Raw genomic sequence first — 16,000 nt, forward strand, 5'->3', positions numbered from 1 at the left:
TAATTTAATTTGGGCAGAAAACCTCAATGGTTAGCAATGCCACCATACACTCTTGAGATCCCGAGTTTAGTTCCGACCAGGCGCCCTAGGCAACACAGTCGGCTAACCGTGCTCCATCTTTGTGCATGTCATAACGGAGGGGGGCAACAAAGGGGAGGGAGGAAGGGCAGAGGAGGGAGATAGCAGCAAGAGACAGATTGGAGGAGGTGGGAGGGAGGTAGGAAGGGGAGAGTGACAGAAGAGGGAGGCAACAGTGGCAGAAGGTAGTGAAGCCAGACTGGGAGTAGGCAGAAGACCCTTGAACAGAAACCTGCCCAGCGCCCCCACATCATTGCACCCTAGGTGCCTCTTCTGCCTACTCCTGGTCTGGTCCTGTCCTGGTCTGGCCCTGGTTCCAACCACAGCACTATCTGCTTAAGGTTTTTAATTTCTCCCTTGCTCCAAGAACATACAGGTAGGGTAACTGGCTCCTAATAAATCTAGTCCAAGGCAACCTTAGCCTCTATGCTTCACTGTGGCAGAGAACGATGAACAAAATCAGTGCAACATGATATTATACAGTATATGCTAATAATAATAAATTAATCAATTTCTAGCAAGGTATAGGAAATCCCTTTGTCATTAGTAGCACAAAACCAATTTGCAGCGGCGCCCTGTGAATCAATTAGTTATTCATAGTGAACAAATTGAATCAAAATAGTGTAGCAAGTTTGGATAAGTCTTCTGGGGGTAGACCACTGCACATTCCTGCAGATCCCCAAAAAATAGTCACAACGATTAAGGAAACAGCTGGCTTAAAGCCAGTTTTGTTGGTAAGACAAAATCCAAAAATCCAACCCCTAAACATGTCCAGCTCTTCATAACACATAAGGCTTAATGCTCTCTAGCATGGGGTGAAGGCCTAGCACAAACAAACACAATGAAAAGCTTTTTGCACTTAAAAGTTAATAAGGTTTACAGTGCATTGTCTACACTTTCCCAGGTTATTTTTCAGCAGCATTAGCCACCCACTGACAGTTGGAGATTTATAATCAGGCAGGTATGTGAATGGGATAACATGCAACTTGGAGTCACCTAATGGAATGGAGGGTTTACCCACATCCACCTATTAACTCCTGGGATACTGTGCACCAGCATCACCCAACCCAAAGCCATGACATGAGGTGATAATGTTCCAGTCCTGCTAGCGTTTTTTTAAGTTGAAATTTCTTCAATGCTTTGTATTGTTTACCTTTCACTTCAGGCCCTCTTCTATTCATATTCCAGTCTCTCATTCACACTACAGCTAAATTGGACCTTAAACCCCCACTTTGAAAACTGTAGACATAACTTGCATCCAACTTGCATAAAAGTGTGAGTCTTAAGGTGGACATACACGACGGGATGATAAAAGCTGCCAACTCGGTCTGTCGGCAGCTTTTATCATCCCGTCGTGTATGTCCACCTTAAGACTCACACTTTGATGCAAGTTGGGGCCCTCCGATGGGCTTCCCCGAACGATATCTGCCCGGAAAGTCAGGCAGATGTCGATCGGGCAAGGCTAAAAATCCTGTTGGATCATGGATCGTTGCTCTGGGCTGAATGCAGTTTTACTTCCATATTAACAATTGTTTTCCCCCAGTTCCATTTTATATATTTTGTATACCTTGAGTTCAGCTTACCGGAAAATTCTTGTTTCATTCCAATCTAAAAAGTAAAACTATAGGCTAATGTATGAATTGAATATAAAGGTATGGAATCATTGCACTGAGTAAGTACACATAAGCAACATGTTGCATGCTTGGTGTATGTTGCTACTATGCTGAGTGGAACAAGCATAGTACATGAACATACCAGCCTGTATATTATTCTAAATATAACAGGCCAATAGCATACCTCCAAATTGTCCCGTTTTGAGCTCAGCCCGCAGTCCCGGCTTGTTACTGAAATGTCCCTACTTTCTCTCTTACATTTTTCTGGCTGTTCAATGCAAGAGATCAAAGTTTCTAACTTAATTGGCTTTTGGCAGAAAGCCCAGAACAGCCACTAGGTGCACAAAGATACTTTTGCAACAATTTTGGGATAAGCAAATAAGTAATTGTAACAATTAAGATAAAAAATGTCTCTTTGGAGAAGTTAGACTCACAGCTTAAAGGGCGATTCACCTTCATTAGCAAAACTGTAATAACTGAAAAAAAACCACAGAAACATGTTCAAACTTTCATAACCTGCCAAATTTTGGAAAATGAACATGATAATTAGGGGGCATGGTCCATTTTTGTGACCACATCCCCTATTTACCATTTTCATTTTACAACTATTTTTGTCCCTCTTTCTATTTCCAAAATATTGGGAGGTATGCAACACAGCCATTGTTATGATCTGGGCACAGGGAATAGGATATTTAATTGTGGAGGTCATCAGATGGGAATGCTTGCTGTGGTGGTGTGTGTGTGCTAGCTACCAAATTGTCACTAGTACTGAATGCAGGCTTAGTAATTCAAACATAAAGGCAAGGTTGTCTAGTAGGTTTACTGGCTGTGCTTGCTTAATAAATGACCCACCCACAGATTTTAGCTCTTGTGAGTGAATTGGAACAAGAATGACAGCTACAACTAAAACCGATCCCGCCATTCCCCTGGCAGAACCAGCCACTGCCAAGAAGACAAAGAAGCAGCAGCCTAAGAAAGTAGCGGGAGGCACAAAAGCCAAGAAACCCTCCGGGCCCAACATGTCTGAGCAGATCGTCAAAGCCATGTCCGCCTCTAAGAAGGCTATGGCTGCCGGAGGATACGATGTGTACAAGAACAACAGCCGGCTCAATTTGGTTCTCAAGGCCTTGGTCACTAAGGGGACTCTGACCCAAGTCAAAGGGAGCAGAGCCTCCGGATCCTTCAAGCTCAACAAGAAGCAACTGGAGACCAAGAACAATGCGGCCAAGAAGAAGCCAGCGGCACCCAAATCCAAGAAACCAGCAGCCGGGGCAAAGAAGGCGCCCAAGTCCCCTAAAAAGCCCAAGAAGGTCTCGGCCGTAGCAATGAGCCCCAAGAAGATGAAGAAACTAGCAAAGGCCGCCAAAAGCCCCAAGAAACCGAAGGCTGTTAAACCCAAGAAGGTGGCAAAGAGTCCCTCTAAAAAGGCCAAAAAGCCCAAAGCTGACAAGAGCCCAGCAAAGGCCAAAGTCGCCAAACCCAAAGCGGCTAAAGCCAAGAAGCCTGCGCCTAAGAAGTAATGTGCCCGCAACCCCCGCTCATCCCTGTCAGGATAATGCAAATAAATGTAATGCTGGAAAAACATGCATTACAAATATTGTGCTCTTAAATGCATTTCCAAAACGGTTTTACCTAGCAATAGAGGGATGTTGAGGTTTGATGTTCAGCCTGTACATCCCAGCTGAGAGAAAAGTGACCCCGTCATCCTATTTCTCTATTAGGAAAGCTTAGTTACAATAGCACACAGCCTGAAAATACAGAAAAACTAAACAAACCTTTTATTTTTTTAGTGTACTGTGGGCATGGGAGTGATCATGTGCTGTGTTTCCCCTCTATAGGTGCTTTATATGTATGAGAAAACTCTCTTGCTCTAAAAAAATGAAAATGCAGTATTATGAATTACTTTTTTCACCACCGTGGAAGAAAACACCTTCAAATGTGCTGAACAGATGCAGCACCTGAAACGAGAATGAGATTCCTCCTTAATTGGCTCTTAAGGAGTTAATTCGTTATGCCGCAAATTAAAAAATTCATAATTTATCATTGCACCCAGTCGAAATGCCACCCAACTGAGCCTCACCCCTGTGAAAACCATCACATAGTAACTGTCAAAGCCTTCTACAGCCGACGGGCAAAATTAATATGCAAATGTATGCAAGAAATTAAAAAGCAGAATTACACAGGCAAATGAGGTAGCTACACTTGAATTGTTAGGATTATGAATAATTACTGCAAATTTTCTGCTCCTAATATAACTTGTTTTTTGATAAACAAAGACTTAATTATCGAGATGCGCAGGAGAATTTCCGTGGCGCTCATTAATCTTGCAAAAAAAACAAGTCCCTGGTGCCCAAACCGTAATGAAGAGCGCGTGCCCTGAATCTTCAGAAAGATCGGAGGCACCAGGGTGCCAAGGGTAGAGAGAAAAAATGACAGTACCAATGTCCCTTCACATACCCTAGAGTGTCGTAACATCTTCCCACTAACTATCAAAGGGACTTATTTATGGAAGCAGATGAGCAATAAGAGAAATTTATGAGGCCTTAAGCACTAGTGAAATGATCTGGTGCTGTGTACAGCAAAACAAGAAAAATAATACTGTGGGATCTTGCAGTGGCTTATGATCTGCTCCCGTGAACACTGAACTGACGAGGGTGAAAATACCCAAAGCTGCAACACTAATGGCTGAAAGGAGAGTAGAACACGGGGGATTTCATCTCCCAGTCTTCGCCGCACCGTGTCATCTTGGTTGGAGAATGGTGGTGTCCATGGGAACAGAAGCGTTATTATAAACAATGGCTCTGCCAATTTTCCCCCCACGGGGGACTGCAATTCAGAGGAACGAGCCTGTGTGTTGTCATATACGGCATGTGCATGTTGGTTTCTGTATCAATATATGTTTGTGTCAGTATGGATATCTCCAGGCGAGAACAGGGTTGAACAATCTGTATCTTTCGCAGTTGGGCTGCGCTACAATATCCATTCAGCTGAGAATGATGGGAGCTGCAGTGCGACTCTAGCTTGAGAAAAAAAAGTTATCATATATATACTGTGTATATATATATATATATATATATATATATATATATATATATATATATAAAATACACAAAAGCCATGAATATCTTGTAAATTATATAGTGAATAAAGTACCCCCTTTTGTAAAATATAAGGATATTATAAGTTACTGAGGAGTTTCATGACCATATAAAAACACGAGGATATTATAAATTACCGAGGAGTTTCATGACCATATAAAAACACGAGGCAGAAGGCCAGGAAACTCCGAGGTAACTTCTAATATCCTCATATTTTACAAAAGGGGGTACTTTATTCACTATATAATTAACTGATGACATCAGAACTCACTGTTTATATAGTGGATAATGTACCCCCTACTGTAATTTATAAAGATATTATAAGTCACCGAGGAGTTATGTGACCATATAAAAGCACGAGGCCGCAGGCCGAGTGCTTTTATACAGGTCACATAACTCCAAGGTGACTACTAATATCTTTATAAATTACATTAGGGGGTACATTATGCATTATAATCTAGTTTTTATGTACAGTGCCTTACAGTGGCTGTGTATGTGCAGAGTTTTACTGGCATTGCTTTATGTGGTACAAAATAACACTTTTGAGGCTGTTTTATTTTGCCCTACCCCCCCCCCCTGATTAAATTTTTTCCATGTAGTTACTTTTTTTGGGGATAAGTACCTTTTGAATTCAATCTGCTATTTTCATTTTCCTTGTGCTGCATTGAGTGACGTCGTCAGTTGCAGGTTAAAGACAGCTGAGGGGGGGGGGAGGGTGAATAAAGGAAGGTGACACAATTCAGGAACAGAGAGTGATGGCTAAATGCGGAACGAAACCGGAGTTTCACTGTGTAAGGACTGTGTGAGGGAGACTGGAATGACATCGTGGAGGGGGAGCTAAAGCAGCAGACACGGAGGAGTAGGAAGTTAAAGTTAAAACGGTGAGTGGAAGGGAGGGGGAGTGAGACAGAGAGGCACTTTGCGAAGGGGAGGGAGATAATAGAAGCATCATGTGACGGGAGCCAGACGGAGGGGGTGGGGCTAGGGAGAGCCGAACCCTACACTGACTGATTTAAACAGGCCATAGTTATGACACAGGAGGAGCGCGCCGTGTAAAGAAAAAGCTGAGCCAGCGAATTACAGAAGCAGGACGCAGTGGAGGAAAAGCGAAGCAGCGGCAAGTGACGTCTCTAGCTTATAAACGGCGCGTTCTGATGTCAGAACGCGCCGTTTATAAGGATATAATTTACAGTCTGGTCCCATAGGGAATTGACCAGACTGTAGATTATAAGGATATAATACACAAAAGCCATGAATATCCTGTAAATTATATCCTTATAAACGGTGAGTTCTGATGTCATCAGTTATAAACGGTGAGTTCTGATGTCATTTCTGTCACATGACTCACCGAAACTTGTGTATTATAATAAATAAAGTACCCCCAGTTGTAAAATATATGTAATAGAGGATTCGCACTCTCATTTTCAAAGTATAACAACTTTTATTTATCACATTACAATCCGACGTTTCGGTCCCTCCTGGGGACCTTTCTCAAGGATATCCTTTCTCATGTCCTTGAGAAAGGTCCCCAGGAGGGACCGAAACGTCGGATTGTAATGTGATAAATAAAAGTTGTTATACTTTGAAAATGAGAGTGCGGATCCTCTATTACCTATATCACAAATATTGATCAAGCACCTTCAATCAACTACTGTCAGAGGTGCGGGCACTCCAGGAAAAAATTATATATATATATATATATATATATATATATATATACACACACACACAGCGGGATGCCAGCACAACTCATGTAATAGGTTAGCAATAGGTTAGCAATGCCTGGGTGCAAATAGTAATAAAAATAATATATAAAATAATATACACAATCACAGGAGAGGCTTGCACAAACAGGTCTTATGAAGCAATTAAAAGTGTTTAGCAAAAACGGCTAACGTTTCGGCTACCACTCTAGCCTTTATCAAAGTCACTTTGATATGTTAGCCGTTTTTTGCTAAATAAATATTTTTATTAGCTTTATAAGACATGTGTGTGCAAGCTTCTGCTGTGACTGTATATATATATTACCTGACAAGCTTTAAAAAAGAAGGAAAATCATCCTGCACTTGGGGGTGCCTAATGTTAGGCATCCCCAAGTGATTGTATTGACTCAACTGAGACCCCGGCCTGTGCTCCTATTAGCAGAAAACTGCACCGGCCCGGTTATACCAGTGAGTACTACGGATCGATTCTCTTCCGTCTTCTGCTTTCTTCACGCATCTGCACATGTGCAGTAGAACGAAATGCCGAATCTTAACTAAAAAGTCAGCTATTTAGTTCAACTGCGCATGCATTTGCCCCGTGAAATTTGAAGCAAGAAGAAGCCGGAAGAGGATTGCTCCGTGGTGCTCACTGGTATAACCCCGGGCCGGAGCAGTTTTCTGCCGATAGGAGCACCAGCCTGGGGTTTCAGGTAAGTCAATACAATCACTTGGGGGTGCCTGACATTTGGCACCCCCAAGTGCCAGATGCCTTTCCTTCTCCTTTAAGTATTTATTTTTGCTGTGCGAAAATTTGCCAGCGTCTAAATTTTTTGGATGCACATCGGAAAAGTCGCTTGCATCAAAACCGTTGCGCGTCAACATTATTTGGACACCCATTGACTTTAACTCCAGCGTAGAATTGACACAAGCATCAGAATTGACATGGGCTTCAAAATTGACGTGGGCGTCAAATTTTGCGCTTTCACATTTTTTTCCGTCGAAACGGGACAAATTCGCCCATCATTATTGCTCCTGTGAAAGGGTGTCTAGTCTGTCCAGGGCTGTGCAACCATGGAGTGGTTTGCTTTAAATGGGTTTGTCCACCCAACCAGTCGATATTTTCTTGTAAATACAACCACTGAGTTATTATAAGCCATTGTATAACATTTCTGGGGTGTTATCATTAGATGATAGTTTGTTGGGTTTGCCAACAAAAGGGTGTCTGGTAGCTTCACGTAAGTATTAAAAATACATTGAAGTCAGTTGGTGTTTTTTGCAATGATTTCTCTCAGCAAAAATTTGGCTTGGTTTCATAAAAAAATCCCAGATGCCAAAACGCAGATTTCACCTCAAAATGCATGCCTAGCAAAAATCTTCGCTCAACACCAATAGAAATTTTTCACCAAGGCCTTATCATAGCCAACACCTCTTCCTCACCCAACAGCACTGCTAAAATTAAGATTTAGGCTAGAGATGTCTGCAGAAATCATTGTTATATCATTATTATAATTGGCATGGTTAAATGTATAATACTATTCAATGTGTGGCTTTTTTTTATTATTTTCTTAAGATTTCACACTTTAAATGTAAAAACAAACAAGTTCAGCTTGACTTAGTAAAATGATCTACAGGGCAATGAAAAAGACTCTCTTTTATTTATGTATCTCTATAACAGTACAAAACATGAATTAATATTTAAACCACAGGCCTATTAATTAATTCTCACCTCTTATTAAAGGGGTTATTTTACAGCATACGCTGTTTCATGTGTTTTTTCATGTAGTTCTTTCATGCACTGCAAGAGCAATGTACAGTCATTTGAGTAGGACAATCGAGAATGTAACAATGCAAGGCTAATGTCACACAAACATCTTTTTTCTGCAATTAATCGCCAGAGATTGTGACAAATTGTCCTGCTGGGATAAAGAATTCATCTGACTCAAATCACTAGTAAACAATCCAAGCTGGCTTTAAGAATCGCCTTTCGCTGGCAAGGTAAATACAGTTACATGTGTATTGTGGGCAAACTGTAAATCCATGGCAGCAGAACTTGTGCAAGGGCCATTTACAGCAGAAACAGAAACCAAACATAATTTTCGATGATGTTTGGAGCCACTTCAAGATGTGTCTCATTAAAGCCCAATAACAATTGTTGGGTACAGTCTTTACTCAACTTGTTGCTCTGCCACTATTACATTCTCAACCAATAGTTCTTCATTATGTTTGAAGCAAAGTTAATTTCCAAGCTTGCATCTTTGTTTATGTGATAGGAAAGTACAATAGGGGAGGTACAGTGGTGTGAAAAACTATTTGCCCCCTTCCTGATTTCTTATTCTTTTGCATGTTTGTCACACTTAAATGTTTCTGCTCATCAAAAACCGTTAACTATTAGTCAAAGATAACATAATTGAACGCAAAATGCAGTTTTTAAATGAAGGTATACGTTATTAAGGGAGAAAAAAAACTCCAAATCTACATGGGCCTGTGTGAAAAAGTGATTGCCCCCCTTGTTAAAAAATAACTTAACTGTGGTTTATCACACCTGAGTTCAATTTCAAAGGTTATAAAGCCATTTCTAAAGCTTTGGGACTCCAGCGAACCACAGTGAGAGCCATTATCCACAAATGGCAAAAACATGGAACAGTGGTGAACCTTCCCAGGAGTGGCCGGCCGACCAAAATTACCCCAAGAGCGCAGAGACAACTCATCCGAGAGGCCACAAAAGACCCCAGGACAACATCTAAAGAACTGCAGGCCTCACTTGCCTCAATTAAGGTCAGTGTTCACGACTCCACCATAAGAAAGGAACTGGGCAAAAACGGCCTGCATGGCAGATTTCCAAGGCGCAAACCACTTTTAAGCAAAAAGAACATTAAGGCTCGTCTCAATTTTGCTAAAAAACATCTCAATGATTGCCAAGACTTTTGGGAAAATACCTTGTGGACCGACGAGACAAAAGTTGAACTTTTTGGAAGGTGCGCGTCCCGTTACATCTGGCGTAAAAGTAACACAGCATTTCAGAAAAAGAACATCATACCAACAGTAAAATATGGTGGTGGTAGTGTGATGGTCTGGGGTTGTTTTGCTGCTTCAGGACCTGGAAGACTTGCTGTGATAGATGGAACCATGAATTCTACTGTCTACCAAAAAATCCTGAAGGAGAATGTCCGGCCATCTGTTCGTCAACTCAAGCTGAAGCGATCTTGGGTGCTGCAGCAGGACAATGACCCAAAACACACCAGCAAATACACCTCTGAATGGCTGAAGAAAAACAAAATGAAGACTTTGGAGTGGCCTAGTCAAAGTCCTGACCTGAATCCTATTGAGATGTTGTGGCATGACCTTAAAAAGGCGGTTCATGCTAGAAAACCCTCAAATAAAGCTGAATTACAACAATTCTGCAAAGATGAGTGGGCCAAAATTCCTCCAGAGCGCTGTAAAAGACTCGTTGCAAGTTATCGCAAACGCTTGATTGCAGTTATTGCTGCTAAGGGTGGCCCAACCAGTTATTAGGTTCAGGGGGCAATTACTTTTTCACACAGGTTTGGATTTTCTCCCTAAATAATAAAAACCCTCATTTAAAAACTGCATTTTGTGTTTACTTGTGTTATCTTTGACTAATAGTTAAATGTGTTTGATGATCAGAAACATTTTGTGTGACAAACATGCAAAAGAATAAGAAATCAGGAAGGGGGCAAATAGTTTTTCACACCACTGTATACTGCCCATAAGAATATCTCTGCAGGTATTACCAAGCATTATTCCCAATGATTATGATGACAGATTCTGTTCCAGCATCTGTTAATATGTTTCACAGTCCACAATGCCTACATTCAGCATACATTCTCCCTAACTGTATAAGGCAAAATATGAATCTCTACTCTTTATCTTTCAGCCTTGAGATCTCTGAGCCAATAAAAAAACATTTTGCAGCTTCTATCTGGCTACAAATGTACTATTTAACAAGAAAGCCCAAAATGTCCACGCAAGCAGATTACTACAGTGGCCACTCTCATCTCTAATGTATCTCTACTTTAGGGTGTGTACAGGGTTCTCTACTGGCCTGTGTAATAGTGTGGACAAGTAATTAAATGGTGCCTGACCCTGTGTTAGCTAGCGATGGACAGTCATTTAGTAGTGTGTCTACAGCTGGCCATACATGGGCCGATAAAAGCTGCCGACAGACCGAGTCGGTAGTTTAATGACCCGTGAGTAGGGCCCGCTGACAGACTTCCCTGATCAATATCTGGCCGAAAGTCGGGCAGATGTCGATTGGGCAGGGTTAAAAATCCCATTGGATCGCGGCCGAATCTGTTCGTTGATGTGGTCCCGCGATCTGACCACCCTTATTGGCTGCATTATGATCTGATCGCTGGGCCCCACCTCAATGTGGGCATATCGGGGAGAGATCTGCTTGTTTGGTGAAATCTCCAAACAAGGGGATCTCTACGTGTATGGCCACCTTTAGATTACAGATTAACCATGTTGCATTGACATTATGTCAACAGCAGATGATCATTCTCTTTCCCTATTTGGCATAACAGAGAATTTGCCACAGGAATACCATAGAAACGTCCCATGTTTGATTAACCCTTTTGCAGTACTGAAACAAAATTTTCCATTGTGACACAGAGACTTCACGACCACTGAGAGGTTAAACTGAAAACATTCCTTAAATTGTGAGCTTATGGAACCTAACTGTGCCATTGAGAGCAAATCTGGCCAGAATATTCCCAGTGGTGTCCAGACAATAAAACATCTGTTGGTAACATGGCTGATTTGTTTGCTTCAATTCGGCTGCAAGAGATCCCCACTTGATCGGTCGTGTTCCTACCCAGCAGTGCCAATACAAGCAGAAGAAATTGATATAAATGTTCAACTAACTAAAGCAGTCAGCATGCTATTAACTGCTATAGACAATTCTTCCTAAGTATAAATGCTCTTCCCACATTCACACTCGCACTGGCTGTCTGATTTTGTGACTGAATCTAATTGAATTAAACTAGTCCAAGTCATCAGTAGCTGTCCCACTTTCAGTATGTTTAGGCTGGGTGATTAATTCATATAACAGAACAAGCTAAATAAATCAGATACATTGGAACCTACTGAAAAGAAGGGTTGTCTTTTACTCTGCAGCCTAATCCCACAACATAAGTACTTTGACCTTTGAGACTGGCCTTTCAACATGATTTAAATCATTTTAGTCAGAGAAACCTTCAGGGCTATTGCCAGTAGCTGCTGACACCGTATATTAAAGTGTCATTAAATGTCGCTCAGAGGTGAATATAGCACAGATGGTCACAGAGGGAATTCCCCCAAATATTCGGTTAAGTGGTGTTAGTCTGCACTTTTAATAGAGCTTCAAATAATTACTGTATAGAAAATGCAGAACCAATATAGCACAGATGTAACAGCAGGAACTGTTTTAACAGAGCTTCACTTTGCTTTACATGCAGCTTTTTATTTCTCAAATAAATACCTTTCTAATCTAGTCTAGTCTTGACTCAAATACCAATACAGCAGAAATTAGATTGATGCAAATATACCATGGCTAAATTACGAATTCTACAAACTCATGTATTGGAACACTAAACATAAATGATGATGATAAATGATGATGATTATGTTAATTTCAAAATTCCGCACAAGGTGCAGAGTGTAATACTGGCTATATATATATATATATATATATATATATATATATATATATATATATATATATATATATATATATATATGTAAATGTGAAAGGGCTGCGGCACACACTTACTGGAGTAGAGACCCAGGTGCTAGTCAGAAAATTTTTTGTATATGTATGTAGAAAGCTGACGCACACTGGGATTTCTCAAAAATAAATCATATTTTATTGGATCGACGTTTCGGTCCTCACATGGACCTTTATCAAGATAGGAATAAAGTGCAAGTGTACATAATTATATAGACTCACCCACCAGTGAACAATCACCAAAACACGCCCACATATCAAGTGAATGTTTTAACCCTAGAAGACCCACAAGTCCAGCGAACATGGATGAATATATATTGGTCTGAAAAACAAAGTGTATATAACATTACAATGTATTACATAAAGTGTCTAATCATATTGTACAACAGTTTAAAATTGATGTTAAAGGTAATGAAAATATTTATCTTAATAAAGTGACATTGCAGTAGATATAGTGTAAAAAGTGTCATAAAAAATTCTAAAAATCACTAAAAACATTATCAAATGTATCCATAAGACATAAGCTGTTGGCATATAAATATATTAATAACTGACTATCAAGAAAGTATGGAATATTTCATTATTTATAAAAAGCAAGAAAACGAGCAATATTCATTAAGACCCCTGGGAGCAATGGAGTTTAGCGTTCTAATCCAATAAACCTCCTTTTGCAGTAGCATGCGACCCCAGTCACCTCCCCTAGCGGGTTCAGGTACAACATCAATGCCCATAAATCTAAATGTTGGGAGATTATGCCCCATTTTTAGGAAATGTTGTGGTAGCGGTAGATCCGTTTTTCCAGTTTCAAAGGCTATGCCCTTTAATGGTTTTAAATGGGAGGTGGAGAGTTACAAAATGGGTAGGAAATTACGCCTATTAGAGCAATTTGGTGATACGAATAAGCCTGCATTGAGCTCAAAATGGAAAAATAAAAGCTCATATGATCCTGTTTCATCCAATACCAATATTAATGTCTTTCTACAGACTGTGTCACATGAAGTTAATTCTCTCCCGTCATCTGAGTTTAAGAGTCATCCAAACTTGACGGTACCAGAAAGACAGGCCTTAAAATCTTTAAGCAATGATAATACTATTATAATCAGACCTGCTGATAAAGGTGGCGGCATAGTCCTTATGGATTACATTGATTATCAAAATGAAGTCAAGAGTCAGTTTAATGACACCACTGTTTATACGAAATTGAACTCTAACCCTGTGAATAAATTTAAAGCCGAAATAAATTTGGTGTTGGAACACGCTGCTGAACAGAATTGGATTACAGTAAATGAGAAACAATTTCTTCTCCCTTTGTACCCAATCTGCCCAATCCTGTACTGTTTACCCAAAATCCATAAAAATCTATGCAATCCCCCAGGTAGACCTATTGTCTCATCAAGGGGTAGCTTACTACACCCCATTGGTCTATACCTCGACCATCATCTTCAGAGCACAGTCCAAGCTTTACCATATTTTTTAAAAGACACACAACAGCTCCTGGAAATTCTAAATAATACGATACTCCCTGATGGCCCTATCGTACTGGCAAGCTTGGACGTTTGCAGTTTATATACAATAATTCCCCATCAGGAAGGCATAGAAGCGGTACATTGGGCTCTGCTCAATTCTACGACATATAGTGGTCCACCAATTGACTTTATCTGCCAACTTCTGGAATTGACATTAAAATTTAACTATTTTCGTTTTGAGAAACAATACTATTTACAGAGGGAAGGCACGTCGATGGGTGCAGCAATGGCTCCTGCTTATGCCAATTGTTTTATGGCCCATTATGAACGACACAACATTGTACCCATGTTTGGTGAATCTCTATTGTTGTACCTACGCTATATAGATGATATTCTGTTAATCTGGCGTGGTGATGTACTAGATCTGTTGAAAATGGTTGAACAGCTAAATGCTTTGAATTCTCCAGTTAAATTTACGGTTACACATAACATGCAGAGCATTCAATTTTTGGATGTTGAAATCTTCAAACAGAGTAACGGATTGGGATATAAACTATACCGTAAGCCAACGGATAGAAATACACTTTTATACTCTACGAGTTTCCATCCACCTAATTCTAAAAAATCAGTTCCTTTCTCGCAATTTTTGCGCACTATGCGCAATAATTCTAACGAAGACATCCGTGAAAGTCAAATAGTGGACACAGCAGATAGATTCAAACAAAGGGGTTATCGCCAGCATGTTATTGCTAGATCCATTACAAAAGCCCGGGAACATCTAGCACAAACACAGGACGCCCAGCACAATATAGGTCCTAAGAAACAAGATCGCTTTATCCTAACATCTAGCTTTACAACGGGGTCCATGGCGGTTAGAAACATAGTAGAAAGAAGTTGGCCAATCCTGAAATGTGACAAAAAATTATCCCAATCACTTACCCAAAAACCGCTGTGGGGGTATAAACGGGGACCAAATTTGAGAGACCTACTTATGCAGACAGATCCCACTAAATGCTATGAGACCGGTGGCAAAATTTTAAGTAAATTGAATAAAGGTTGCTATAAGTGTGCAGGTTGCATTACATGTCGATACATGCTACCAGGTAAATCTTTCAAACATCCACATACTGGAAAAGAGATTATGATCAGACACCGTATTTCTTGCACATCCACACATGTCATTTATATCATAGCATGCCCGTGTGGTTTGTCATATGTTGGGAAAACGCAAAATACCCTCCGAGAGAGGATGGGCAACCATAGGTCTTCCATTAAAAAAGCCTTTGAAACTGGAAAAACGGATCTACCGCTACCACAACATTTCCTAAAAATGGGGCATAATCTCCCAACATTTAGATTTATGGGCATTGATGTTGTACCTGAACCCGCTAGGGGAGGTGACTGGGGTCGCATGCTACTGCAAAAGGAGGTTTATTGGATTAGAACGCTAAACACCATTGCTCCCAGGGGTCTTAATGAATATTGCTCGTTTTCTTGCTTTTTATAAATAATGAAATATTCCATACTTTCTTGATAGTCAGTTATTAATATATTTATATGCCAACAGCTTATGTCTTATGGATACATTTGATAATGTTTTTAGTGATTTTTTGAATTTTTTATGACACTTTTTACACTATATCTACTGCAATGTCACTTTATTAAGATAAATATTTTCATTACCTTTAACATCAATTTTAAACTGTTGTACAATATGATTAGACACTTTATGTAATACATTGTAATGTTATATACACTTTGTTTTTCAGACCAATATATATTCATCCATGTTCGCTGGACTTGTGGGTCTTCTAGGGTTAAAACATTCACTTGATATGTGGGCGTGTTTTGGTGATTGTTCACTGGTGGGTGAGTCTATATAATTATGTACACTTTATTCCTATCTTGATAAAGGTCCATGTGAGGACCGAAACGTCGATCCAATAAAATATGATTTATTTTTGAGAAATCCCAGTGTGCATCAGCTTTCTACATACATATATATATATATATATATATATATATATATATATATATATATATATATATATATATATGGACCCGCACTCCTTCTATCGTGAAAATCAATGTGTTTATTCATAATGCATATCCAACGTTTCGGCCCACATCAGGGCCTTTATCAAGGAAGGCCTTGATAAAGACCCTAATGTGGGCTTGTAAGGACTGCCGCTAACCATGGTGGTCTAGTGGCTGGCAGGAACGCCGCCATGTCTCTGGCAGGAACGGCCACCGTGTCTCCGCCACATGCATTGTCTCCCCTTCAGCGCCGGTTCTCCTATGGTGCGCACGGCCGTGC

General features: G+C 40.2%; 1 protein-coding gene and 1 long non-coding RNA gene across 2 annotated transcripts in view; both read left to right on the top strand.

Moving 5' to 3' along the window:
• The first annotated feature begins 2,383 nt into the window (after positions 1–2,383).
• LOC108699806 (histone H1B-like) lies at positions 2,384–3,380 on the top strand. The gene has a single exon (XM_018232388.2). The coding sequence runs from the start codon at positions 2,582–2,584 to the stop codon at positions 3,209–3,211; it is 630 nt and encodes a 209-aa protein (XP_018087877.1). The 5' UTR covers positions 2,384–2,581; the 3' UTR covers positions 3,212–3,380.
• Positions 3,381–5,123: 1,743 nt separating this feature from the next.
• The window catches only part of LOC121397716, a 37,428-nt gene continuing 26,551 nt past the window's right edge, over positions 5,124–16,000 (top strand). Inside the window, exon 1 of the long non-coding RNA XR_005963854.1 lies at positions 5,124–5,670. This is a non-coding gene — a long non-coding RNA (uncharacterized LOC121397716). The remainder of the gene's footprint in view (positions 5,671–16,000) is intronic.

Source organism: Xenopus laevis, chromosome 8S (assembly GCF_017654675.1).
Source record: "Xenopus laevis strain J_2021 chromosome 8S, Xenopus_laevis_v10.1, whole genome shotgun sequence".
Taxonomy (NCBI): domain Eukaryota; kingdom Metazoa; phylum Chordata; class Amphibia; order Anura; family Pipidae; genus Xenopus; species Xenopus laevis.